General features: G+C 46.8%; 1 protein-coding gene across 1 annotated transcript; it reads right to left on the reverse strand.

The window, feature by feature from the left end:
- Positions 1-1139: 1139 nt before the first annotated feature.
- LOC123029792 (keratin, type II cytoskeletal cochleal-like) lies at positions 1140-23259 on the reverse strand. The gene is made up of 9 exons (XM_044443112.1): positions 22885-23259; positions 21404-21612; positions 12811-12871; positions 11125-11220; positions 10836-11000; positions 9332-9457; positions 5768-5988; positions 2551-2585; positions 1140-1500 (listed from the first exon to the last, which is right to left on the reverse strand). The coding sequence occupies exons 1-9, from the start codon at positions 23257-23259 to the stop codon at positions 1340-1342; spliced, it is 1449 nt and encodes a 482-aa protein (XP_044299047.1). The 3' UTR covers positions 1140-1339.
- Positions 23260-25876: the final 2617 nt, after the last annotated feature.

The raw sequence follows: 25876 nt of genomic DNA on the forward strand, positions 1-25876 counted from the left end.
TTATGCCACATACTACAGATCCATGAAGTTCAAAAAGTTCACACCGTGTGGATTTTCTGATCTATCCTGGTAACTTGGCTCCAAAGGAACCGATGAAGAAAGCTCACAAGTGCAGCAGCGCCCGTCACAGCTTTTGGTTCTCACTGCTGCAGCAGGAACAAGGCAAGAATCCCCTTCCAGCCCCCTCAGAGCTGTTTCTCGCTCATTCCCACACTGCCCAGGTGCTTCTGACACAGAGGAACCAAATGACAGCAGTGACTTCCCTTCTCTGAAACACTGTCATTCCATGCCACCGGAAGAGGCTAGGCAGTACTGCAGGATATGAAGACAAGCGGCAGTGAATGCACTGCAAGAGGGCCAGAAGAGGGCCTGCACAGGTGCCTTTACAAGGAGCCATTCCAGATGGCCAGAGGCTTCTGTGTTCATGGAACCTCGATTATAAGCTGCTGCACAAATTGGTTCTCAGTGAATTCCCTTGGTGAAATAATTGTATTCTCAGTGACTTCCTAGCTCCTGAGAAGTTACTTGATTACCTAATTACCGTGTTAAAGGATTATCTCAGCTTTGTGACACATAAAAACTTAAGATGTCTTAAAGGGGGTTTATTCCCAGGTAAGTGGATATCGGATTTTAGCCTCGATCTAGTTTACATGATGACAACTCAGAACAGAAAATTAATGTATCACAATATACATCATTTCACAAAACAAAGGAAAAAAACTCCAAAGTTTTCCCTATGTAGTTTTTGTTGCTTTCACATTTTCTGATTTCTACATCGAAAACAGATAATGTGACATTTCCCACACTAGTTTAGACCAGACTTTCAAAACCTGGTGCCCTCCAGATATGTGCCATCTAGGGAATGGTGCAGATTTCATTTTGATAAGAAATTGCCCCAAGTAATTGCCCCAAGTAAAGGAAGGAATTTGAGAGTTTAAAAAATGCAAATATGGCAGAAAGTGAAACCGACAGATCCTTCCCTCCAGCTACAGTCCAATCTTCTCCAAGCCACATGTGGAGAGAAAGAGAAGCTGCAGGAAGGCCACGTTGATCTTTGCTCCCTGGGTTAACCCCGCTTTCAGCAAAGCTCTCCTTGATCTCAGTGGCATTAACACCAAAGCAAGGCTGTTTGCGGGGGATGTGGGAAGGGAGCAGGGTATTTGCAGAAGGAAGAAGCAGCGTTCCAATAATCAGTGTTCGATTGTGCAGTGAGAGAATTATTATTGGAAGAGAATAACTTCTTCAGGCCGATATTTTCTTTCTTGCCCTGTCGTCGGAGGTGGGGAGATGGAGATGTGGCTGCGTTCACTCAGGCGCTGGTGGTCCTGGCTCGTTGAGCTCATTGTCTGATGGATCTCCTGCTTGTCGCAGACGATACAGTGAATGTCGATTTCATGCTGCCTGCACCGCCAGCACTGATGCCCATTCCGCTGCCCAGTCCGTCAACCAGGGTGAATCCTCCTCCGTGGCCATATGGAGTTCCGCTGGCATTGAGCACAGCTGTAGAAGCACAAGAGAAAGACGGAGCGCTTAGCTGTGATGCTGTAGTCGCTTGGGGATGGGGGTGGCTTCCTGACGAATAATTTTGGCACTCCTCTTTAACACACGAATGTCACCCTTCCCCACGCTCCCTTTCAAGTGACTTCATTTGTCCTCAGAGATACCACTATCTGACCAGCTACTGATCCAAGCAAGAGCATCTCATGCACTGCGGGATCCCTAATTGGCTGGGGTCACTCATGTGACCTACTCTGAGATGGAGGCGTGGCAATCAAGGCCAAAAAGCTTCTATCTGAAACTCATCAATGCTGGTTTCGATCACAGCAAAGGGTCTAATGGACACTCCCACTTGCAATGGGCGCCATCAACATTCAGCCGGGGATGCTTTCTGGAAGAGCTGCAAAACTCTGCTCTTGAGTTGGCATTCCACAGACAATATGGAGCTGGTGTGGGTTTGTTTAATTTAGAGCCCAATCCTATGGGGGGGGGATTGTTTGGGGGGGGGTTGGAAGAACTCTTACTATTCCCAGCATTCTCCAGCCAGCCATGCTGGACATCTTTTCTCTAGATGTCATACTGGACACCTCTAGGACATCTTTTCCGGGAAGAGATGCATAGGATTGAAACCTTAACTGGTATTCTGTTATGGCTGTAGTGGTTGTCTTTTTACCTTGGTTTTATTTTATTTGTCACTCTCAATCCTGAGTCATTAGGCTGCAACCAAATAGAAACTCAATCAATCAATAAACTTTAGTCCAGAACAAGGAAGGGGGGCAATTTCTATGGAAAATTTCAGTCTTAGGATCACTGACTGAATAGGAGAAAGCTCCCAAGAACACAGAGCCAGGCCATTCTTGTCATATATAGCCAAATATGTTGCCCTACTATAGATATTAACAACTGGGAAAGTCTGGGAAATCATGAGGGAAAGTCAGGATTTGCCACCTGCACTCTAATGGATGGTTCAAGGGCTTTGTGTTTTTTAAGATTTAAGGTGCTTGGGGGTATGTGGTTGCAGACAGGAAGCTCAAGAAACAAAAGTTGACTTACTCAAGCTCACAGAGCCGGGGCCGTCACCAGCCAACCTATTGCCAGGAAAGAAAGAAAGATGCAGAGTCCTGGTTAGCTCTCATGCCCAGGTGATTTTAGCTCTCAGATATTCCATCCAGAAGGAGCCATAGGGACCCCCATGTTGCACTGGGAAAAACGTTTGTTTAGACCCCACTGTCCAGTCTCCTGGGGAACCACAAGCGTAAGGTCAGAACTGAAGACAATAATGAACCAGGCCTGCCCTATTTGAAAAGGACCAGAATTTCAGGGAGCAGGAATGGATAGGGACTCTCTAGCACTGAGGCATTAGGTGCAGGGAGATTGCCATAACAAAGCTACCACCATAATCACACGTCCCTTTCTTTTCTTTAAAAAGAAAAGAAAAAAGGATTGTGTTCTGCATCCTCCACATGATGCCAGGGAAGGTGAAAAGAGTGCCAGGAACTCCAGAAATACTTTTAAGGTAGGATGGAGGAATCTAGGCTGGCTGGGCATCATGGGTGTTGCCTACTTTTCATGCACATTGAAAGGACTAATAATAACCTGATTATTGGTCACCAGGATTGTGGAAATGAATTTATCGCTTGAATTGACATTTTAATAATAAGTAAGAACTGGCAACTGATCAAAGCAAAAAAGAAAAAAAATATTAGAGCAGACTATAGAGTATTAACCAAGCTTGACTTTTGTATCCCCAGTGGGAGCTCAGATTCCACCTCCCGCAGCCAATCTTCCATGGCCCATGGGCAATTTTTAAGGAGTGAGGGATCAGGCCTGTATGAAAGCCATTCCATTTGCTCTGGGAAGAAGGCCTGCTCTTGAGTTCTAAGCAGGTAGCAATGAAGTGCGGTAGTAACAGGAAGCCACTCTCTGTGCATGCACAGAGGCATTTTTTCATACATGTACCAGTATGTATACCATATTTTTCGCTCCATAAAATGCACTTTTTTCCCCCTCAAAAGTAAGGGGAAATGTCTGTGTGTCTTATAGAGCGAATATGTGTGTGCAGTAAGCCTGTCAGATGTGCAGCATGGCGTGCCCGACGCCCGGGACATGCAATGCCACCGCCGGGACGCTGCCGGCCCACCTGCACCACCTGGCCGGCATGCGCTCAGCGCGCCCTGCTCCGCCCCCCCACCCCCGGCGCAGGTGAGCTTCCTGATAATCACAGGTCAGTGTGTGTTTTCAAATGGCAACCCGTCTTTTAATGAAGCCCATGGGGAAGTGATGGGGAATGTGCCTGTGATTATCAGGAAGCTTTCCATGGATCAGAACGGTGCCTGCTTTATTAAGTTAATAGAAGGACCAATATCTGTTAGTTGATCAGACACATTTTTTTTTAGGATCAGTGGATATTTGAACAGCATTACCTTCGGGTATGAAGTTTATTCTTCAAAGGCTACTTTGTCCGCTGTGTGTTTGATTTACCGTACAATATCTCATTTTTTGTCAGAAGTTTTTTTCTATTATTTACTAGTAGGGCAGCATGGACATTACTGGCTTTTTTAGATTTGTTATTGAATTGTCTGCAGCAGCTCTTGTATAACTGGTGTAGATTGTGGATTCCTTCAATAATTCCACTACTGACTAAGAAAGTGATGTCAGTGATTGTGAGCAACAGAGCTTCATAAATCCTGACTCTAGCGATGATGAGTTCTATGGGTTCAACGAAAACTAGAAGAGTACTCAAACTTTTAAGTCTCTCTTTTGTTAATGACAGTGATGATGGTTCTTAATGCCACTGTTGACTGCTGTTCACTTTACAAGGTTGAAATATGGTATTACTGTATTCTGTTATAGTTTATTAAATAGTTTAGTAAACCATTTGATTCAGAATATTTTTTTTTCTTGTTTTCCTCCTCTAAAAACTAGGTGCGTCTTATGGTCCGGTGCGTCTTACAGAGCGAAAAATACGGTATGTGTATACACATGTGTATATGCATATATATACATGTATGAACTTGTTTATGTGTGAACATATACATGTAACCCTTAAGTAGAGCTGTGTGAAGAATCTGCTTTGGGGATGGGAATCCACTGGATCCCCCAAGCAGGGAACCCTGGACCCTGGTGTGTTTTGTTGCAGCCCTGAGTCCAAGATCTTGGTGTGCACACCCAGCGTTCCCACAGGGTTTGCCAGGAGACAAGACCCGCATGCTCTGCACCTGGGGTGGAAGAAGGCTTAAGGGTGCTGAGTTGCTTATTAGTCCAACAGGGGTGCTTAACTTCTTCTGGTCCAAAGGCTGAACTCCATTTTGGAGAAGTTCTCAGTGCGGAGGCATTGCAACATTTTCGAATGGCAGGGGAGGCACCAAAGCCAGGAAACCACCAACAAAGGGCAGCTGGGGGAAAGAGGGTTGGGTGGGCTTTCTGGGGAATGCTGGTGAGTTAGATTTGGCCCACCATGCTTGAAATGTGGCACCCTGTGCTACACGACCAAATCTGCCAACACCTACAGAAGATTCAGTCTCTCCCAGCTCACACCATTGCTTAATCCAAGAGGTGTATCATGCTAGCCAGAGGCCGGAAGAAATATGTCAAAGGGATGCGCATAAACAACAAAATTAAGAATTTCAGCAATATCAGTACAAATAAATTAAAATACACTGTGAACAGAAATTTATATTTAAGCTTTATAGCAATTTTGTCTAATTCTCTCTTCCTGATTTTTTTTTTTTTTGCTACCAAAGCAAACAAAGCAACTTTGTGTCACATCAGTATTACTATCACTATTTATACCATTTTCAGTTGACAGTTAGATAATCACAGTAGATAAAGCCTAAAGCTGTCACTGGATTCAAGAGATCGAAACTACATCCGCAATATGAGTTTGTCAATTAACTGATTAAATTTGCATGTGGGTAAAAAAACAATAATTTCAAAGTAAGAAGTATCCCTGCATCATTTTTGGATGATGAATGCATAATGTCTTATGGCAGAGATAATGGGAGAAAAGTCTCTCCTAACATGGAGCATCTGTGATTTTATAAGCATTTGTTTTTAAAATTATATAATGAAATCTGATGCCTGGGAACACCTCTCCAGTTGACTTTTTTTAACAATCTAAACCAGCGTAAATTGTGCCCTCCAGATGTTTTAGACCATCTCCCATAAGTCAGCATGACCAGTGATCAGTACCTGCAGGAAGGCACTCCTGGATTAAACTTTGCACCCCTGGTAAAGAGGTAACCATCCAAGCTTTGCATCTGGCACTCACCGGCTCTCCTCCCCTTCCAGCAGCTTCCTGTAGGTGGCGATCTCAACATCCAAGGCCAGCTTGACGTTCATCAAGTCCTGGTACTCCCGTACTTGGCGGGCCTTCTCTTGCCTGGCTTGGTTAAGGGCTGTCTCCAACCCCTTCAGCTTCAGCTTTGCATCTTGGAGGGCTGCCTCCCCACGTCCCTCTCTGTCCACAATGTCGGCTTCCAGCCTGGAACGCTTGAAAGACAAGAGACAGGACCGTTTAGAAGGTCTGTGTATTCATTTCCTTGAACCTGTGGCAGGAAGAAAAATCAGAGAGAAAACTAGCCTAGAACCATGCTTGCTGTCGCTTAGTTTTCTAGGGGTTGGGAGAGCTAAAAAGAAAGATAGTAAAACATTTGGTCTTATTACTTCCCTCCTTGCCATCTCAAATTGTACTGTCTACAGTACAACAGTTCTACATTACTGTGCTAATGAGCCATTTTTCCCCAGAGCCTCTGATAAATAAAAGACAGAGAAGGGTACATCTGTTCTCATATTTTTCTGCTTGTTTAGCCATTCCTAATTGCACTCACCATAACCATATAAGCAAATCAGAGCAGCTAATAAAGATAATTATAGGAAGCCAATGAAGTGTAGTAGTTAAAAATATGGCACTGGGACTCTGGCGCTCTGAGGTCTAGTCCCACCATGGCCATGGAGCCCACTGGGTGACTTTGGGCCAGGCACAGACTCTCAGCCCAACCTGCCTCACAGGGGGGTTGTTGTGGGGCAGGAGGAGGAGAATTATGTAAGCTGCTTTGAGTTCATTGTATGAAAAAAGCCGGATATAAATCTAACAAACAAATAAGGATAACTTGGATTCATGAAGGTTTACACATGAAGCAGAACAGGGGGGTAGAATGCTGAAGCTGCAGAAGGAACAAATGATTCCTGCCAGTTTTGTAAAAACCCTTTCCTGCACATAGAAAATCAGTATATCAAGGAAAACAGTTCTAACTGAACCTATCAGATGCTCTATTGCTCCCTGGTATAGAAAGTCTTGAGTCTAGGGATGCATTACAATACAGCCCCTCCACCACCATTGACTAAAGCGATACAGTCCATTTTATCACCTTATTTTCCTGCATGTGCAAAACATGCTCAGCCGTTGGAATTATGCAGTCCCTTTTTGGAAGTTGCAGCAGTGCCTGCAATTGACATTGTCTTCTGTTTCAGTCCCACCCTTTTCTATGCCAAGAGCTGTGGGAAGGAGCGAATCAGATGGGAGGAAGGAAGGAGGCCATGAGGACCTGATGGTCGAGCACTTGGACTGCACGTCCGACGTCCGAAGGCGGCTCTTGTCCATTCCAGACAAAAGGATCTAGCACTGGCGGGGGAGATGTCTGCCTGAAGGCACTGGGTGTGAAGTGCAGACATGGCCAAGGCCAGGGTATGAGACAGACAAGGGCTGAGTATGGGTTGATCATAGGTTACTCTTGAGCCATTGTGTTGATGCTGACACATGGGTTATCGTGTTGTCTGAACCCCATCGAGAGGACACTCCATGCTGAGCAGCCCACCATTCACCAGCAGCAACAAACCATGGGTTTTCTTCCTGGCCTGTTCGTGGTTGAGGTGCCATGGCTTGTTAGTGCAGCTGGGTTCAAACAACATGGTAAGCCATATTTCAAGCACAACCATGGGTCCGTGGTAACCCAGACTCAGCCTTTGTGTTGTCTGAATCCAGTCAATACAGGCCAAATGGGTCTGACCCTAGAGAAGCTGGCTTCAGGTGTCAGGGGAGGGATGAACCACGGCTGAGTGTCATGCAGAGCAGCCCTGGTTCAGTCCCCGGCATCTCCACTTAGGTGGCTTTTATGTGGCAGACGATGGGAAGCTCCTATCTGCCTGAGAGGTGGAGAGCAACCACCATGCAGAGTAGCAAGTACTGGCCAAGATGGACCCGTGCTCTGACTCAGCATGAGGGGCCTTCAGATGCAGTTGCAGACCTGCCGGTGAAGCTACTGGTCATTCTGGGTGGGTGGAAGTGGACGGGGAACTTGCGCACACTTGGCCTTGGCGATGCCTCAGGGCCAGGCCTGCCGCTGTTTCCTCCAGCCAGCGGCCCCCATGAGAAGAGCACTGGAGGCCACAAATGCCAGACTGCAATGTCCTCCTCTTGCTCCCATTGCTCCGTCACCAGTGCCACCCTCTCCTGTAGCACCATGCAAGCTCACAGTGCGTATGCAATGGAAGGGACTGTGCTGCTGAACGTCTGCGATCCAGAACCCCTGTTCGTCATCCAGAGGCAAATTTCCCCAGATCACGCCATCTGCACTGCTTCAACAGGGACGTTTCCTGAAGACGCCCTGCCCTCCAGCCAAGCAAGCGCTGCAGGGGAGTGATTCACAGTGGCTTATCTCCCTGCTTTGTGCAAGCTCTTGGTTAATTCATCAGGAACTATGCAGTCCTTGAGGGCACCCTCAAAGAGGCTTCCCCCCTCTCCTTTTTCTCTTTTTTGACACGCTGTGCACTGTCTGCAGAGCAGACTGCCAACGCTTGCCATGGAAGAGAAGAAGAGAGCAGAAATCATGCCGGCCAGATCTGTCGTGAAGCCAACTTGCAGCTCTGGAGAGCTAAGCTAGATGTGATGTGGGACATCTGTGACTGCAGCACTCGGCTCATTAACTGTGTACTTCAAGACAAGTGCAAGGGGCTCCAAGTTCCTCTGAGAAGGGAAGGGGAGCCGGCCCCATGTCAATCACAGTGCCTAGCCAGCAGGGGTCTTCGATAGGAGCCCCCTGGAGTTGCCCATCCTCCCCTTCTTGCAAGCTGCTTATTCTCCTGCCTCTCCCTCTGGCCGAGTGGAGAGAAGGTGCAGCAGACGCTCTCAGCCTGCCAAGCGAGTGGTAGCAGTGGGGGGAAAGAGGCCGAGGAGCTGGCGGCAAGGGTTAGGGGAGAGGGGAGCCAGTTCACTCAGGGCCCCCGAAGGTGCCTTGTCCAAGGGCTCTCGGAAACCTGGAGCTGCCACTGTTCCTGAGGGCCAGCCCAGATCTTATGTGGGAGACCTGCAATTAGAGCAGCCAGATCTTTAAGTCTTCAAAGCGAAATGCATGTGGTTCTGATGGGTTTCCCATAAGACTGGAGAGGAAAAGGGTGTTTCACCTTTTCTCCCCACATCCCTTCCCTCATCGAAAGCAGTCCTCGCAAAGCCTCTCATCAAACGCCTAGGAATGGCTGGGAAAACCTTCCTCTGGGAAAGGACAATGGCCGATGGCTTCCTTCGCCCTGCTTCCCTGCCAAAGGTCCTTCCCCCTCTTCAGCCCGGGGTGGAATAGAATTCTACCCTGCACTTTTCTGGAGAAAACAGGCCCAGACTTCAAAGGATCAGATGAAGCCACAAAGGCACATTCGGTCAAGAGGAATCAGCAATTTGCTACCCGACAGAATTTGCCACATGATTAAGTCACAAGCGGTGTGGGGAGTGGGGTCCCTCTGGGCCGTGCATGGATATACCCCACCCTTTCCAAGCTTCCTTAACTCAACAGCATGGCTTCAAGAAGGGGAGCGCCAGGGCAAGCCCTTCCCTCCGCCTCACCTCCTTTTTCGCATGTTCGATGTCAGAGCGCAGCCTCTGGATCCTGCGGGAATACTCCGAGATCTCCTGCTTCAGGTCACGCAGCTTATCTCCATGCTTCCCAGCCTCAGCCCGGGAGCGCTCATACTGCAGCAAACACAGCGACACACAGTGCGGTTACAGGGGCGTGTGGGGAGGATGCAAAAGAAGCCTCTATTGCACGTTGCGGGTGCGGCAGTCCCTCTTCCTCCACCGGGGACGCCTGTCTCGGCAGGCAGCGTCAGCCAGCCTCGGGGACAGCGTGCGGGTTTTGACCTCGTTGTAGCCAAGGGCTTCCCCACTCAGGAGTGGGTGGTGCCACTCTGGCTTTACTTGCCTTCTAGGAGTGAATGGCAGCCAGTCAGTTACATGGCAGAAAGCAAGAGCTGGGCTCAGGGACGTGATCTGGAGTAGCGGACACGCATCCTGGGTCTGCAGCATCGGGCTTTCTCCCTCAGGCTGGGCATGCCTCAGATCACAGTCTTTGCCCCGCAGAACACACACAACAAGAGTCCTTGGAAACAGGACTAGCCCCTTTCTATATAACCCTCCTCTTTACCAGCACAGCGCCTTCCAGGGTCTTGATTCTTCGAAGTCGAACTACAAATTAGGTTAATCACATAGAAGATCAGCTGATCCTGAGCTCCCCCCGCCCCTCCCCACACCTTTTAATTTTTACTTTATAGTAAGTCTAGCTATCTCACCTTATTCTGGGATCGAGAAAAGAGAGCATACTATCAAGTGACGTGATATTTATGTGTCTGATTTGGAGGGGGTGCGTTTGTGTGAGTGTGAGAAAGGATGGGAGAGGGAGAAAGACAGAGAGAGATGAGTGAGCTGAGGTTTGGATGCGGGGAATATGAGGATGGAAGGGGTGGTGAAGGTGAATGGGAGGTGGGTGAATACTAAGAAGTTATGGCCAAGATACTGCACCCTGTCTGTAAAGCTTCTCCATCACCATATGTCTGTTCATCTGTTTAGCATGAAGCAACAGTCATCAGGTGATAAAGCAATGCAGAAGAGGGAAAAGAGCAATTATTATTACTTCTACTATTATTATTTAATTCATTTATACACCACCCAATAGCTGAGGCTCTCTGGGCAGTTGGCTACACTCATGGTGACAGCACTATGGCTTCTGCAATTCAGAAGCTAGGAGTTTTGTGCTTCTCACTGAGGCAGTGCTGAAAGCAATAAGAGGTAGCCGGAATAATCATCCTTGAATTAATTGATGGGCGGTGCAATTTCTCAACAAAGTTGCTAGAACGCCTAGCAAGAGAGAATGCAAAAAACTGAAATGTAATGGATTGGACTCCTTCTTTGTAAAGTCCGTAACTGGCTTCCAAGTCATTGTAAAGGGAAACAATCAGTACTTCCAGTTGGTTATTCCCCAAGAAGTTGTATACCACTTGTGTAGCTTTTTAGTAGATAAGGCAGTATATAAATGTCCATCACCAACAGCCCTACATTTCCCGCCATGTCTCACCTTGGTTTGGTACAGTTTTTCTGCCTCAATCTTGCTTTGATTGGCAATCTCTTCATACTGAGCTTTCACATCAGCAATGATGCTGTCCACGTCTAGGTCTCGATTATTGTCCATTTGGAGGATAACAGATGTATCAGAGATCTGTGTCTTCAGCTCTTCTACTTCCTGGAGAATTGAATGGACATGCATTTTCTTCAGGTCAAGAACAATTACAGCAATGGTGTACAGCTACACCACCATTTAGAGATAAAATGAAAATGAGATGGCACCCATGCAGAAGTTCACTTACCGCTTCATGCAGAGCACGATGGAAGTGTATCTCATCTGTTAATGCGACCACCTTGGCCTCCAGGTCCACCTTATTCATGTAAGAAGCATTAACATCCTAAAAAAGCACAACCAGAGATCTAAGTGAAATGTTAGTGAAATGAGAAGGAGAAAGGGGAGATGATTGCTACCATGTGCAAATGATGGAAATTCCCATCTCCATATTCCAAGCGCAAATCCTCCAACAATGAAAACTGTTGTTCTTACAATGGAGTTGTCCTCATAACTCAGGGCCAAGCTACATGTTACACTAACTTTGCAGCATACAGCTCCAAGAGCATTCTTTTAAATTAAAGGTGCACATATGCGTGCATCTGTGTACGACTCCTAACAAGACCACAATGTTCAGGGAGAAGAGATTATCCCTTCCTTCTACCTCTGCCGCTCGGAAAAAAATCCCCTGGCTCCCTGCATATAGCTAAGGCTTGTTTCCTAAACCTTATGGCCATGATCAGAGAGGCAGGAGGGGGAACATCAGTGTGTGGGGAGAGAAGAAGTGAACCACCCTTCCACCAATGCGCCAATCTTGGTCACAATCCTGCGGCTGTGTTGGTCACTGATTAAAGAAAAAACACCAACACTGCATTTGCCATAACGTGCCATTCAGTCCTTAGTCCCTTAACAACATTGCCCTGATCTGTTGGACCTTGGCTAAGTTGCCAGTCCTTTCCATGTGCCTTCTGTCCTTTGCTGTCCTCGCTTGTTTGATTTGTAAATAAGGGGAAAAAAAGTCTGTGCCTGCACAATGGACACCTTGCTTTGGGTATCCAATTGAAATAATAATGAAGTACACGAAATGTTTAGTGTGATTAATTGCATTTGAGCCACACCATAGTTTTTTAGATACTCCTTTTAAATAAAGCTGATTTTCAAAAGTGTGGGACATCCCTCCTCCACTGCAAATCCAAGATTGCAGCACAACTCACAACTATGAAAAATATTCCCCCTGATCCTCCCAACTCTCTCATCCTGTATAAAAAGTAGATCTAATTCTTCTGAGGATTTTCCTTTCAGAATTTTGACTGATTTGGTTCCTAGTTCACATAAACTGCATATGGGATGGGAGGAAAATGAGCAGGGACTGTACCACTTCATTCTGTGTGGCAAGGCTCCACGAATGAATTCTTCCTATGTGGGGAAAAAAAAAACTACTCGTGTGTAGAAAACTAGCATATCAGAGAGGTCATTTATTCCCTGACTTCTCATTTTTATATGAAGAGAGTTTAAAGGAAATAAATATGGAAGAAATAAATATGTGACGCTTCACCTGCAGTCGAAGTGGCCCCATTCAAAATGATAAAAGAAAAGGTCTACCAGCTCTTCTGCCATGTGTGCAGACCAAACTCATACATCCTGCACTGCAGCTTTTACACTTAACGTTTCATCTGACACAATTCGGAATTCCGGGAAGGAAACATATAGGCTGCTGGCCAATTTAAAATGTGGGGATGAAAAGCAAATCCAACCCATCCCATCTGTTTTCCCAAGTCGGGCAGAAGTTGTTAATGTGGGTACTCAGCACAAAAAATCTTGCCACTTGGGAATGACCAGGGCAATTGCCCAGCTGGCCTGGCCTGGGAGGCAGAACATGCATATTTGCCATGCAAGTGTGAATAAATAGGGCATAAGATGGGTTAGGGATTCTCACCTCCTGAAGTAGGACAAAACCATTCTCGGCTTTTGTGCGTTTATTGATTTCATCTTCATATCTGACAGTGAAAGAGAAGGAAGCAGATTGTTTAAATGCAGTTATTGGTTAGTCAGAAAATCGCAGCACATAGCCTTGGAAGGAAAAATCTGCCCAAGGAAATGAACAGCATTAACAATGGTTCGCCTCACTTCCACTGCTGTCCACTTTCCTTCATTTTGCTTTTCCTGCTTCTACCTTTTCAAACTGTCCTTCTGACCAGATTCTCACGACTTGGAAGGTAATCACTGAGCAGTGATGGAAGAGTTTAGTTATGCCTGTCTACTCAGAAGTTAGTGCTATGCGTTCAAGGGGCTTACTTCCCAGTAAGATTGTACAGGATTGCAGCATGGATCCAAGAGAGCTCTGTGAGCCAGCTAGAGACGGATTGTCTCCACGAAGCCATATGAGAATGGTATCCTGGGTGTTATATCGGAATCCACTTTTGGTCATGTGCCTGAACTTGGGCACTAAGGTCACTTAACAGAGACCCTGCTCGCACTGTTAAAAGCGTCCCTGCTCACACATGCTAAGCAACCTCACCTTATGTCATGCTGGCCCTACAGAGGCTACATTGGCTGCTGGTTGCCGTCCAGACCCTAAAGTGCTTACAGTGACATGTAAGGCCCTAAAAGGCCTGGGGCCGGACCATCTGAGGCAGTGCCCCTCTCCGTATGTACGCTCCTGATCACTGCGGTCAAGATCTGTGGCCCTCCTCTGCATTCCTCCCCCGAGTAAAGTGGTCAAGATCCATGGCTCTTTCTCCGCCACGACACCCTGATTGTGGAATTCGATCCCACAAGGAATTAGGCTGGCACCAGCCAAAGACCTTTTAGTTTCTCACTTATTTTGAAGGGTGAATCTATTGAGCTCTTGCTTTTAAAATTAGCTGCTGCTACCATTTTAACTGTAAATTTATGGTTTTTAATTTTGGTTGTCAATTATGTTGTATTATTGGATTGTTGTTTTATATCCCTTCTGTTTTTTTTTTACTTTATCAGTTAGTTATTCCATATATTTAATTCATTTTTATTATTATCGATCGTTTTATAATGGTTAATTTTATGGATATTAGTGTTTTCTTGTATTGTTATATTTTATTTGATTGTATGTAAGTCACCCAGAGAGCCCATAGCTAATTGGGTGGCATATAACTCAATCAAACAAACAAATAAATAAAGAGTAATGCAAGAAATATTTCCATTTTCAGGGGCAGGAAATTCCATATTCAAATGGCGGGCGAGGATTGGTGGCTAGCTGGGGCCATACTGCTTGCTGTAAGCTCTGTTCTGCACAATAGTGTGGAAAATTCCACCTCGATAAAAATCAGGTGCCATGGATTCCTGACCGTGGCTGTCACTTCTAGCAAGGTGAAAGTATTTGGAGGAAACAATGCTGGTTTATTCAGAAATCTCGACTCCTTGGGACCCGTTCCGAAACAAAAGCTACCCAAAGTCCACATTGGCAAGCACAACAATGCGCACCTACCAAATGGATGATTCCACCCTGCTGAGATAATCACCGGCTTAGAAGATCTGAAGATGAGAGATGATCTTCAAGGATATGAGAGCCATGCATGTGATGTGACTTCAAAGGGAAAGAAGTGATGTTCCCCTTTCTGCATTCTTATGGCAGATAACTGGATTGGCAACTGCCCTAAGCACTGAGACCTGGGGGCTGGAATTGATCTCTGTTTCAGTATTTGCCAACCCTGACACAAACCAAGAAGGCAAATTACAGAACACTCTTTTCCGCTTCGGTGCTGTCAAATCCGCATGTGCTGGGCTGTTCCTGCTTTTGCCGCTGTCCTTGAACAAGGACATTGGCAGGGAAAAAAGAGACCTGAAGTGTTGTAAGCAAAGATGGTGCCATTGGAAGCAGAACTTCTATGCCATTTATACCAGCTGTTTAAATGGACTTTGCCCTTTTGTCAGTCTATTGGACAATTTATTTCTATCATTATGATTTCTTTTGTGCTAATATTTCTGAATTTCATTTGCACGAAATGTCATTGTCATCATCCTCTAATCTAAACTAGAATTCCTGGGCACTGAGTCAATAAAGGCCACAGATATTAAGGAATGCTTTAAATAGAAAAGAAAGAGTGAGAGGGATGGATAAGAATTTTATTCTTATGCAAGCACATCCTGTTCAAAGTTCCAAATGCTATATCATGAATGCACACCCACCAGAAATGTCGGCAGACTGTGGGACATGCTCGCTGTTGATTTGGGTGACTTTCCTAGTTTGATTTTGCAGAATTTTCCCCCTGCGGTCTGCTTTAGCCTGTGGAGGAAATCTGCACGAATTTCAAATGGGATATGTGTTTGATTGCAGTCCCAAACAGGGACTGGGTGCAAGACAAGTGGTGAGATGGCCCTCAGAGAATCCTAGTGATCTCAAGTAGCACGTGTTCGCCCATCCATGGGCACATGTGGCACTGAGCCTATTTTAGCCTCCTGCTGCCGCAGTGGCAAGTGCCTGGGTGTCCCCCAAAGGAGTTCAGCTTCAACTCCCCGCAGCACCAGCCGGCATGGTCAAGGGTCAAGGATTTGGGGGAGTTCTGATGAAAACTTCTGCAGTGCACCAAGTTTCCAACCTCTGCTCTACAGCAAAGCCTAGCCTGAAAAACAGTGACTTTCCCCAGAACACCTTGTGATCTTGATAGCCCTCTAGAACATCCTCCTCTTGGGCTGCAGACTAAGAGTTGCTGCACACACGTGGGCTTGCACACAGGGCTGTGTGAAATATAGTCCAGCATTTCCATAGCTGGATGCTTTTTCTGTGTGATCGTGACCACACAGATGAATATCCACGGGACCGGAATGGTCAGATACTAAAAAGAATAGTCTTTACAGCAGCCCTTTCCATTTCTGCTGGATTTCAGTGCCCATCATCCCCAGCCAGCATACTGAATGAGGCTGTTGGCTGGAGATGCTGGCAGATGTGATCAAACACATCTGGAGAGGGGCAAGGTGAGGCTCTCTACTTTGCACTTTAACAACGGGCATAGAAAAGGCAACGGGATTCACCGAGTGTCCTCTGTTCTCAGCTTTAGCATTTCCTCTCTGCAAAATAATCACATATTCTTCTAAACATTCTAAAGAGTCCTTCTGAATGAACTGTTCCCTAGTTATATGCTGCGTGTGTGTGTGCCAGAAATGTCATCCCATGCACAGAAGGTGCTGCAGATTAATCCTGAATCGCCTTAAATTAATCTGCTATACTTAACAAACACTGGCTGAAGAAAGTAAAATCTTGCATCTCCATCCATGTGGACAAAATCAGTGAACTGGGGAATACTAAGCAGCGAGTACAAAGGTGTACCATATATCAAAGGGAGATCGGGGTTCAAATCCTCACGGGTCATGAATCCTGCAGAGGGAGGTGAGCCCAGTGAGCGTGCCCATTCACGGCCATGCTGCCCCAGAATGCTTTGCACTACAACAGGGACCGGTGCACTGCTGCTGGGTGAATGAATTTCCTCCCAGCCTGTGTGGTCTGCGACCAAGCTTAGCAAGAAACAGGAACAGAAACGTAGAAACAGAGCCAGTCAAAAGTGGTCTCCCGGGCCATCTAGTCTGACCTCTGGCACCAGCCGGCTCCGCTCACGACATGCCCACCAACGCCGCAGGCTACGGCACATCCGCACCCCTCCTCACCAAGCCATCACGGCGCTGTGTGACGAGAACTGCCCTTGCTGCACCGCTGCCTCCTGCTCAAAGTCTTTGGAGGCTTTTCTTTGGCGTAGATTCTCTGACCTCTCTGTTCTCCACTTTGCTCAGTTACACATCGTTCCTTGCACTCCTCTCAGAAACTCTAATTCCCAAGGTCCTTGGGGTGAAGACCTGTTCAAATACCAGTTTTGCCTAATTGGGTTGCCCTTGAAGAAGGATTACTAATTAATCCTTCTCCCTTGAATTTAGGAGTACGGATTTCTTTCCATCCTGTGTAAGCCAGCTTGCCAGCTTGTCTATTTCTTAAACACTCCGAGTGTAGCTAGGTGGGGAGTATTGGGGGAAGAGCTGATCTCTACTGAACTTTCCCAGGGACGCAGAGGGACCTTTTAAAGAGCAGCCTGCATGAGATGCAGGGCTGCCCCTAGAGATGCCTTTTAATTCCCCATCACCACCTTAGCTGCTCCTTGCAAAGGGAAAAAGAAGGGGGAAGGAAAAGCTCTTCCACTCTTTGAACTGGGTGCAAAAAGAAACTCAGCTCAACGGCAGGGCTGCGCAGGAGGTGCACACACACACAAGTGGGTGGTGTGAACACACTGCAACATTAACAGCTGAAATGGAATTTATGACAGCTTAAGAACTGAGAAACAGCAGGATCCAAGTGCAAGATCTAGAGACTCAGCATGGTGGTGTGGAAGAGAGAGGGCATGGGGTGAGGAGACCTGGGTCCAAATCCTTCCTTGTGTAGCCCTGAAGGTGATGTTGGGCCAGTCGGCCAGTTACACACACCCTTTTTTAGTATATAAATAACCAACCTTGCAGGATTGCAAAGAGGAGAAAAAATTTAGGGGGGGCGGTGAGTGATGCATGCTGCCCCGACCGTTTGACGAAAGAGGAGCAAAAGCTGTATAAATAGATAAAGCTGGAATAGCCTAGTCCAGGCCTGTGGTTTAACTGTGAGGCAAAGCCACCAGGAGACTCATAAAACCAAACCAAGGGCCCAGTCTGCAAGGGAAAGGAAAGCAAAACCCACCTACCACACACACACACAGAGTCCTACAGCAGACCTGACCAATCTTTCAAGCCTAGCCTGAAGTGCCTGATCCTGCCTGATCTTGGAAGCTAAGTGGGGTTGGACCTGGGTGACTTACTGAACTGCCGAGAGAGCCTCAGTTATGGGTGGCATAGAAATGTAATAATAATAATCTTCTCAGTATCAGGGCTGCTGCACCTCTTGAGGAAAATTCATTGGGAAATTCATGGCAAGGAACCATGCCCTTGAATAACTGTACAGCAGCCAGAAATGCCCACTTCTGCAAAGGAAAGCTGGCATGTCCGGCAGAACAGGTTTAGCCACGAGCGCACTCCACGTGCAGAGAGTTGTTGGGCAGAGGTGGAGGGAGGGCGCATCCAAGCGTGTGATTCCCTCCCCTCCAATCAGAATTGGGACTTTCCAGAAAGACCTGTGCCGCACCGACATATGAGCTAAGCAGAGTCGCATCTGCGTCGAGTCTTGATAGTTTAAAAGCCAGGCAGGCAGGAGAACAGCTATAATTGCCATTCAGTTCAAGCAGGATTATACCATACATCGTTCCAAACTATGTGAAACCTATTTGCTTATAACTCTTGTAAAGAGTTAAGCAGAGCTTCCACTCACTCTTCAGTCTGTTATCCCTCTGATATGCTTGCATAATGCAATCATTTGTTGTTGTTGTTAATCGCGAAGTCGTGTCCGACCCATCGCGACCCCATGGACAACATTCCTCCAGGCCTTCCTGTCCTCCACCATCCCCTGGAGTCCCCTTAAGCTCACACCGACTGCTTCAGTGACTCCATCTAGCCACCTCATCCTCTGCCGTCCCCTTCTTCTTTTGCCATCATATTCCATTATAAATCTTCCCAAACTCAACAGTCTAAACTTTTCTAATCTATGAGAGAGAAAAAGAGAGAGAGAGAGGCTGAACTTAGTGAAACTTGCCTCTGTGGAATGTGTGGACAGATTTGCAACTTTATTTTTAAGGCTGCATTTTAAAATTTACTAAAAACCTGATATTCTTTCTCTGTTTCCTGAATACAGATGATCAGATGGCCCATGATATGCCAGAGGAAGCAAGTCACTGGCTTGGGCAGAAGAAGCGTTGCTTCAATGTCCTTAAAAGAAATGCTCACCCAAATGCATCCAGGAACAACTTTCGTCTTGTAATGCAATCTTTGCTAGGCCCTAGCTATCTTGTGATCAAAGTGGCTTTCCTTTTCCCCAACATTTCCAGCTGATAAGAAAACAGTCCCCAAATATATGGCATTCAGCATCCACTCTTCTAAACACAGGAATGGCCCAGTTCTCTTCACTTAACTGCATTCCCTGAAGTCACTTACAAAAATATTGAAAGATGCAGACCCATCAACATTACAAAGCAATGAGGAGGAGGAATACATGGGTGATTTAAATATCTTTTTGCAAACTTCTGCATGCAGTGTCTTGCCAGATGGATCTCAAATGCTACTTTCTACAGTTTGGAAGCCATCCTTTTAGCATACTCTGTTATCAACTTCCTTTTATCTCCCTTCCTCTGGTTTCTTTTGGGATCATATCAATCTTTTAATTTCTAAAGTCTTTCAACAAGTGATCAGATCGCCTATGTTTGCTGAGGCCCTCTAGCTTTTTCTGGATTATAATTCTCATCGTTAGCCATGCTGGCTGAGAGTTGTAGGCCAAACATTTGAGCAGTGCCAGGTTGGAGAAGGCTGACTATATTACTGTATCCAGGGTTTTCTAAAATCTAACTAGACTAGGGATCAGTATAGAAAGTATTTGCTTGGATTCTTGCTTGGATTTGTATTAATAACATGTATCATACTGGATATGACCATCAGGACTTCTCAAGGTCACAGTGGCACTGTTCCCAAATAATACCATCCTAATAATTGCTGGCCAATCCCACAATACGTGCTTCACACCTTACACTTGCCTCAAGTGAACTTAGAAGATTGGGACAGCTGGTGTTCAAGCACAGAAACTTTGTGCTTTGTGTGAATTGACCCTGAAGCCAAATATCTTCTATGTGTTGATTTAAAAAAAAGAGTCAGGTATGGGTGTCTACAAACATTACATAGCATTGATGCTGGGGAATAGGTCACGGGTTTTGCACAGTTCTGCATACAATGCCTTGGCATAATGCGCCTTTCATACACTACCTGGAAGGATGAACATGTGGGGGTCAATCTAAAGCTATTTAAGGCTGACTCCAGTTGATTCATCATTATTTCATTCAAAGGATCCTGGAACGGTTGACTGGTAAAGATGCTGAGATAGTCTGACATGGCTTAAACAAACATGTTCTGCTTCAGATCCACTTTGCTGTGTTGTCCATACTTTTAAGTTTTCCTTCCATTAAGATTTATTCTAGATTCTTACCTTAAGCAAAGGATGTGTCTGTATCGACACTCCCTTCTCTCAAGGTTATGCCCTATCACATAACCGGAGGGACGGGAAACAGTTCCAGAGACAGTCATAGCCAGCAATGGGCATGCACTTTCCCATGGCTTAAGCCAACGCCGTGCCAACCCTCTCTGCAAAAGGGCACAGCCGTGCTCGGGCTGGGATTCTCCAAGGCACGCCTGCAGAGGCCACTGACGTCCATGCAGCCCAGCGGGTAACCAGGAAGAGATATGCTTGGATGCAGCCTGGCTACCAGCTCTTGGGCACAGCGCCTGAAGCCCTGCAAAGAGACCTGTGTTGCATTTATTGCCCTCTTATCCTCCTAGGGTCTAATGCAGCTCCTCCCTTACCCTGCTGATGGGCCTCCTGCATGTGCTGGAAGATGCCACCATCTCTGCAAATAAAGCAGAGACGCAGGGTAAACTCTCGGGGAAGCCAGCCCCACTAAATGCAGTGAGACCTACTTCAGAGCACACGTTCATAGATTCACGCTGCCTGTTTTCTATTCTGCACACTCTTGCTTGGAAGTCAGTCTTGTTCACATCAATAGGCTTTCCTTTTAATTAAAGACACATAGGTTGTAGTCTTCGGACAGGGGCAGAGAATCTCTTTTGGACCGAGGGCCAAGGTCCACTTCCAACTGGCTGTCAACAGCTCCATTCAGGGGTAGGTCTGGCTGAAGTCAAAGGGGTGGGGCCAACCCCCCAGCACATTCTTGCTGAAAGCAATTCTGGCCAGAAACTAAGAGGATTCAGGCTTTGAGGATGGTGGGGAGGGGACAGGGGAAGAAGCCTGCGCAAAGCCAGGAAACCACCGAAGACAGCTGGGCCAGGAGAAGGAGTGTGGCCTTCCAGGGAATCCCAAAGGGCTGGATTTGGGTTCTACTCAGCACGCTGCCTGCAGGATTCCTTGATTTAGAGTGTGGTTGCTTCAAGAACATAAGAAAAGTCCTGCTGGATCAGACCAAAGGTCCATCCTGTCCAGAACTCTGTATACCCAATGGCAAACCAGTTGCCCACAAGATCGCTCATGCGGGATGGGTGCAAGGCCTCCTCCTGCCCAAGCTCCTCAGCAACTGGTGTCTGCAGGCCTGCTGCCTCTGGTAAGGGAGGTAGCACAGAGCCAGCAAGGCTAGTAGCCACTTCTCCCTCCTGAATCTGTCCAGTCCCTTTTTAAAGCCATCTAGATTGGGGGCCACCACCCTTCTCGGTGGCAGGAAATGCCATAGTTTAACTATATGTTGTACGAAGAATTACTTCCCTGTAGCTGTCCTAAAGCTCCCACCAATCAGCTTCATGGGATGACCCAGGTTCGAATGTTAAGAGAGAAGGGAATAAAATGCCTCCCTCTTCACTTCCTTTGCTTTCAAAGGGGACCTGAGATGCCCTGAGGCCACTTCAACCTCCCAGGGTCTGCAAAGTCGCTATGAAGACATCACCTTTGCTTGAAATCATCCAGCCGATCCTGCATGCTCTTCAGTTCTCCCTCCAGGCGGCCCCGCTCATTCATAAGAGCATCGAGCTGCCTCTGCAGGTGGCTGATGAACGTCTCGAAGACAGATGGGATGCTGCTCCGGGTGCTTTTCTGCTCCTGCAGGAGGCTCCATTTGGTCTCCAGGACTTTGTTCTGCTGCTCAAGGGATCGAACCTGCAAAATGCCAACAGGCCAAATCGTTCTTCCAGCACAATTCGAGATGCCATGAAAGGAGGAGAAACGGAGGAGTTTGCAGGGCCTTCAGCTCACAGATAGGGTGACGGGGTAAGAGCACAGCTTCTCTGAGGAAGGTTAGATAGCTCAGGGTGCAGGAGGAAAGAGAATGGCTGCAGGGGTGGAAAAGCTTTGCAGACTGAGCTTTGCGAAAAATGCAGCTTTTCATAACACATTCAGTTATCAGCACCGCTTGTCAGGCAGGTCGAGCATGGACAGAGCTCAGCACGAGCAACCCACACTTGCATTCAAGCAGGCATCTTGCAGAACTTTTAGGCCTCTGACATTTTTTCTCAAGTTCTTTAAATCCTAGCAGCTCAAGATCATTTACATTAACTCTTGCAGCATCTTTCCCCTCACAGTAGCCCTAAGGTCTTTCTTTCTTTCTCTGTTACATTCATATCCTGCTTTTTTTCCTCCAGGGGGACAAGGTGATATGCATGATCCTCCTCCTCTTCCTTTTGTCCTCACAACCACCCTGTAAGGTAGGTTAGGCTGAGGCTCAGTGATTGGCCCAAAGTCATCCAGTATGGCCAAGTGGGAACTATAACCTGGATCTCCCAAATTCGACACTATAACCACTGAACCATTCATGGTGCTGTCTTAATTGATCAGTCAGTTGATCCATATGTAAAACTGGCGCAACTTCAGATTCATGAATTTAAAAGCAAGCCACTTTGCCCCACAACAAAAAGATGCTGTAGGACTTAAACACTCTTTGGAGGCTTTTGGTTCCAAATGGGGGTTTAGAGAACGGAAGCTCCGATGCACAGAAGCAGGAGGGCAAGATTGTGCCGCTCTGGATCTTCACCACACCTTTTTCTGCATGTGATGTGCTGGCCAACATCTGAACTTCACAGAAAAATAAGCCAAGGCATTTCCAGATCTAGAAGAGGTTACATCTTTTACTGACTGAGTTCACGTCCAGCGTGTGTTATGATCACAGCTGAAATGCTCTCTCATCTCCACTATTAATCAGCCATTTAAACTAGGGAATTGTCTCCTGGGAATAGGGAAGGAAAGCGGGGAAGCGACCAGGTCCTACAGTGGCGGTCTGTACAAGTGAAGGTCAGACACTGCCTTGGATGCAACATCTGAAAGGTCTGGAGAGTTTTTTGGCAAGCAATGAAGCAGCGAGGGTCTAAGGGCACAGCTGCAACCCACAAAGCCTAAGAGAAACTCCTTTGATCTTAGTGAAGTCACGTATCTCACCTTGTCGATGAAGGATGCAAATTTGTTGTTGAGGATCTTGATCTGCTCCTTCTCCTCCTTGCGTACCTTCTGGAAGGAAGAGTCAAATGCCAGGTTGAGCGGGCTCAAGAGGTTCTGGTTGACGACCACCTCCTGAATGCCCGCTGATGGACGTGCACCAGCATATCCAGACCAGCCTCCAGGGCTACCTCCAGAACTGAAGCCCTGGCCACCCCGGGCAATCCTCTTGCTGGCAGAGCCCAGGTGGAAGAGGCTGGTGCTGCTGAAGCCGGGGCTCCCCGACAGGCTGCCGGTGGAGAATCTGTTGACTCGGTGGTACTGGTTGTAGGCACCATGGCCGCCTGCTGAACGTGAGGAGTAGTTCAGCAGGGACATGGCTGCTCAGGCTGGGCTCTATGCTTGGAAGAGCTAAATGTGAAAATAGCCAGGGAGGCTCAGTGGAGCTAGGGAGACATAGACCCTCTGAACCTGCAGGCAGGCACTTCCTCTCCTTTTATCCGTTAGAAAGAGCTGGGCTTGGCTTGAGGGCAGAGGAGGGATCGTTTTACTGCCTGCAAGAGCTGGGTGTGTCTGGGAGCCATCCCACTGCCTTCAACCTGCTGAGCTCCGCGCAGGGAAGGCAGAGAAGCAGCCGGGGAAGCCCTGTCGGCCCCTCGCCTTGCACCTTGCATCTTTTCACCCACCTTTGCAGCTTTAGGACAAGTGGATCGGAGAGTTGCCCACGGGCAAATCCTGCTTCTCCTCTTTGCTTCCTCCGTGTCTGTGGCAGAATCACTTTTCAGCCTGCAACGAGGGGGGGGGGGGGGGGGACCGTGAGGAGCATTTCACTGTGTCATTAGGAGTTGCTCACATTTGATCTGTCCCACTGCACACAAATTATGTGCCATTTCTGGGGCAGGGGGAGGCTTTTTAAAGATGGATTCCATTATGTTGCAGAGACCATCCTTCCCCAAGCTGGTGCCCTTCTGGATTCCAGGACTCATGAGCCCCAGGACAGCATGGCCAGTGGTCAGGAAGCCTGGGACTAGTCATTCCAAAAAACATCTAGAAGGAACCAAGTCAGGAAGACTGGCATTAGGTTTCTCATCCCATGCATAATACACACATTGCCTACCTCACAGGGTTGTTGTGAGGATGAAAGAGAAAGGAGGAGCACCCTGGAAGCTGACTTGGACTCCTTGCAAGAAGAAACAAATGGGATGTACATTTAATAGCAAAAACAATAATAACATTTACATCAGGGGAGGACCTAGTGTGGTGCCCACAGGGACCTCAAAGCTCCCTTAACATTATTACCGTTATTGCTATTTCTTTCTATTCAAGAGGTTTATTCTATTAGCAAAAGGCCATTACAAATACATCAAATGTATGAGCACAGACAACCACATGAAGAATCTCAAACAATATAAATATAAATAAATTAAAATATACCACAGACAGAAATTCATCTTTTACTTAACTTTACATTGCCAATGCAGTTTATAGCAATTCTATCTAATTCTCTCTTCCTGATCATTTCACTCCCAAAGCAAACAAAGCAACTTTGGGTGTCTTATAACTATTAGTATAACTTGGGGGAAAAAGAACCTGTTTCTGCCAAGGCATTCCTATAGACATATACTAGCAAGGGTTTCAACAATCTTGCAGGTGTGTCAGTGTATAGAGGACAGAGTAACATGTAATGAACCATGTCTTCAACCACAGGTGCATAAGCTGCATTCAAAAGGCGCCTTGTTATATTGCCCATCCAAAACTGTGGTGGGCATAACTTGGAATCTCAACTCGATAAAGGCCTTTCATAACGAGGGTGGTCTCAGTCTGAACAGATTGCTGGCTCTGTAATGATTTATTTGCAACAACAAAAAAGGAAACTACCGAGAGAATTTAGAGTTTTTAATTAATTGCAGGTCCTTTCAAGAGCCTTTCCAAAATAACCATTCCCTTGTATCTCATCCAGAGTAAAGATGGTAGCTACTTGCCAAATCATGGAGCATTGGCTTCCATATATGGCATTATTATTCAATAAAAAGGCCAGTAAAAGGGTAATCTTCTTTCTTTCCTCTCACCTTGCTCTTCTCTCCACTTTATGCCTTTGCCTTGCTGCTTCCTCCTCCCACACAGCCTCTCAAATCACAGTTTCTCTCTTTGGCACAGTCCTCTCTTGGGCTCCCTTTTGCCCCCATGGCTGCTTTTAGGGGGCTAGCCCCATCCTGGCTGGGATCCATATGGGGGTGGGGGGGTTCCCTAGCAGTTTCTCTGATTCCCAAATGCGCCCACAGGTCCAAAGAGGTTGAGCAATGCCTCATTGCACAGGAGGAGGGGAAGAATAAGGTTCTTAGCTGTACAAATGTGGAGTGCATGTGTACTTTTCAAAGCCCATTAAAGGGGAAGGGAAGGGAAGGGGAGGGGAGGGAAGGGAAGGGGAAGGAAGGGAAGGGACCTTTCACAATTGGAAAAAAGTTTCAGAGCAGGGAGAAATTTTCAAGCTGGTCCTTTCATCCGGAAGTAGTTTGTTGTTGTCGTCATTCTGTTCTTTTGCTTTGCTTTGCTTGTTCTGCACAAGGAAGCATTCAGAAATGTCAGTCTTTACCTAGATATAATACTGTGCATTTTACCATTTCCGGACATTATTCTGCTGCATGAGTTGAGCTATGTAGCATAACTTTACACGCTGCCCACAAAGAAGTCCCCCTGTCTCAATTGTGTTGAGTTCTTAGCAAGCCTGTTTACGATTTCAATCTTAATTCCAGGAAACTCATGTTTACTTCTGAGCTAGGCAGGCCTGAGGCATTTGGTTAGCTGAGATGGAGCAGCCATGAGCACACACAGGCCCTATTAAGGAATCTAAGCACATCATGCATCAAGAGGCCTCCCTCCTCCTCCTCCTCCTCCTCCTCCTCCATTCCCTCTTTTGAGGAAGAACCTGAGGTAGGGAAGTGCAAAGAAACAAGAGTGCCTGAGCAGCTAACTCTTCGGTGCATGCTATCGCTAT

The sequence above is a fragment of the Varanus komodoensis genome, unplaced genomic scaffold, assembly GCF_004798865.1.
Source record: "Varanus komodoensis strain SLA01 unplaced genomic scaffold, ASM479886v1 scaffold41, whole genome shotgun sequence".
NCBI lineage: Eukaryota > Metazoa > Chordata > Lepidosauria > Squamata > Varanidae > Varanus > Varanus komodoensis.

Bases quoted from the DNA above. Each gene is read 5' to 3' on its own strand.
- LOC123029792 (XM_044443112.1), bottom strand. From the start codon at position 23,259: ATGTCCCTGCTGAACTACTCCTCACGTTCAGCAGGCGGCCATGGTGCC. The intron at 11,221-12,810 runs GTGAGAATCCCT...GTGCTTTTTTAG, and splicing joins GTTTTGTCCTACTTCAGGAG to GATGTTAATGCTTCTTACAT. The intron at 9,458-10,835 runs GTGAGACATGGC...TGTTTGCTGCAG, and splicing joins AAAAACTGTACCAAACCAAG to TATGAGCGCTCCCGGGCTGA.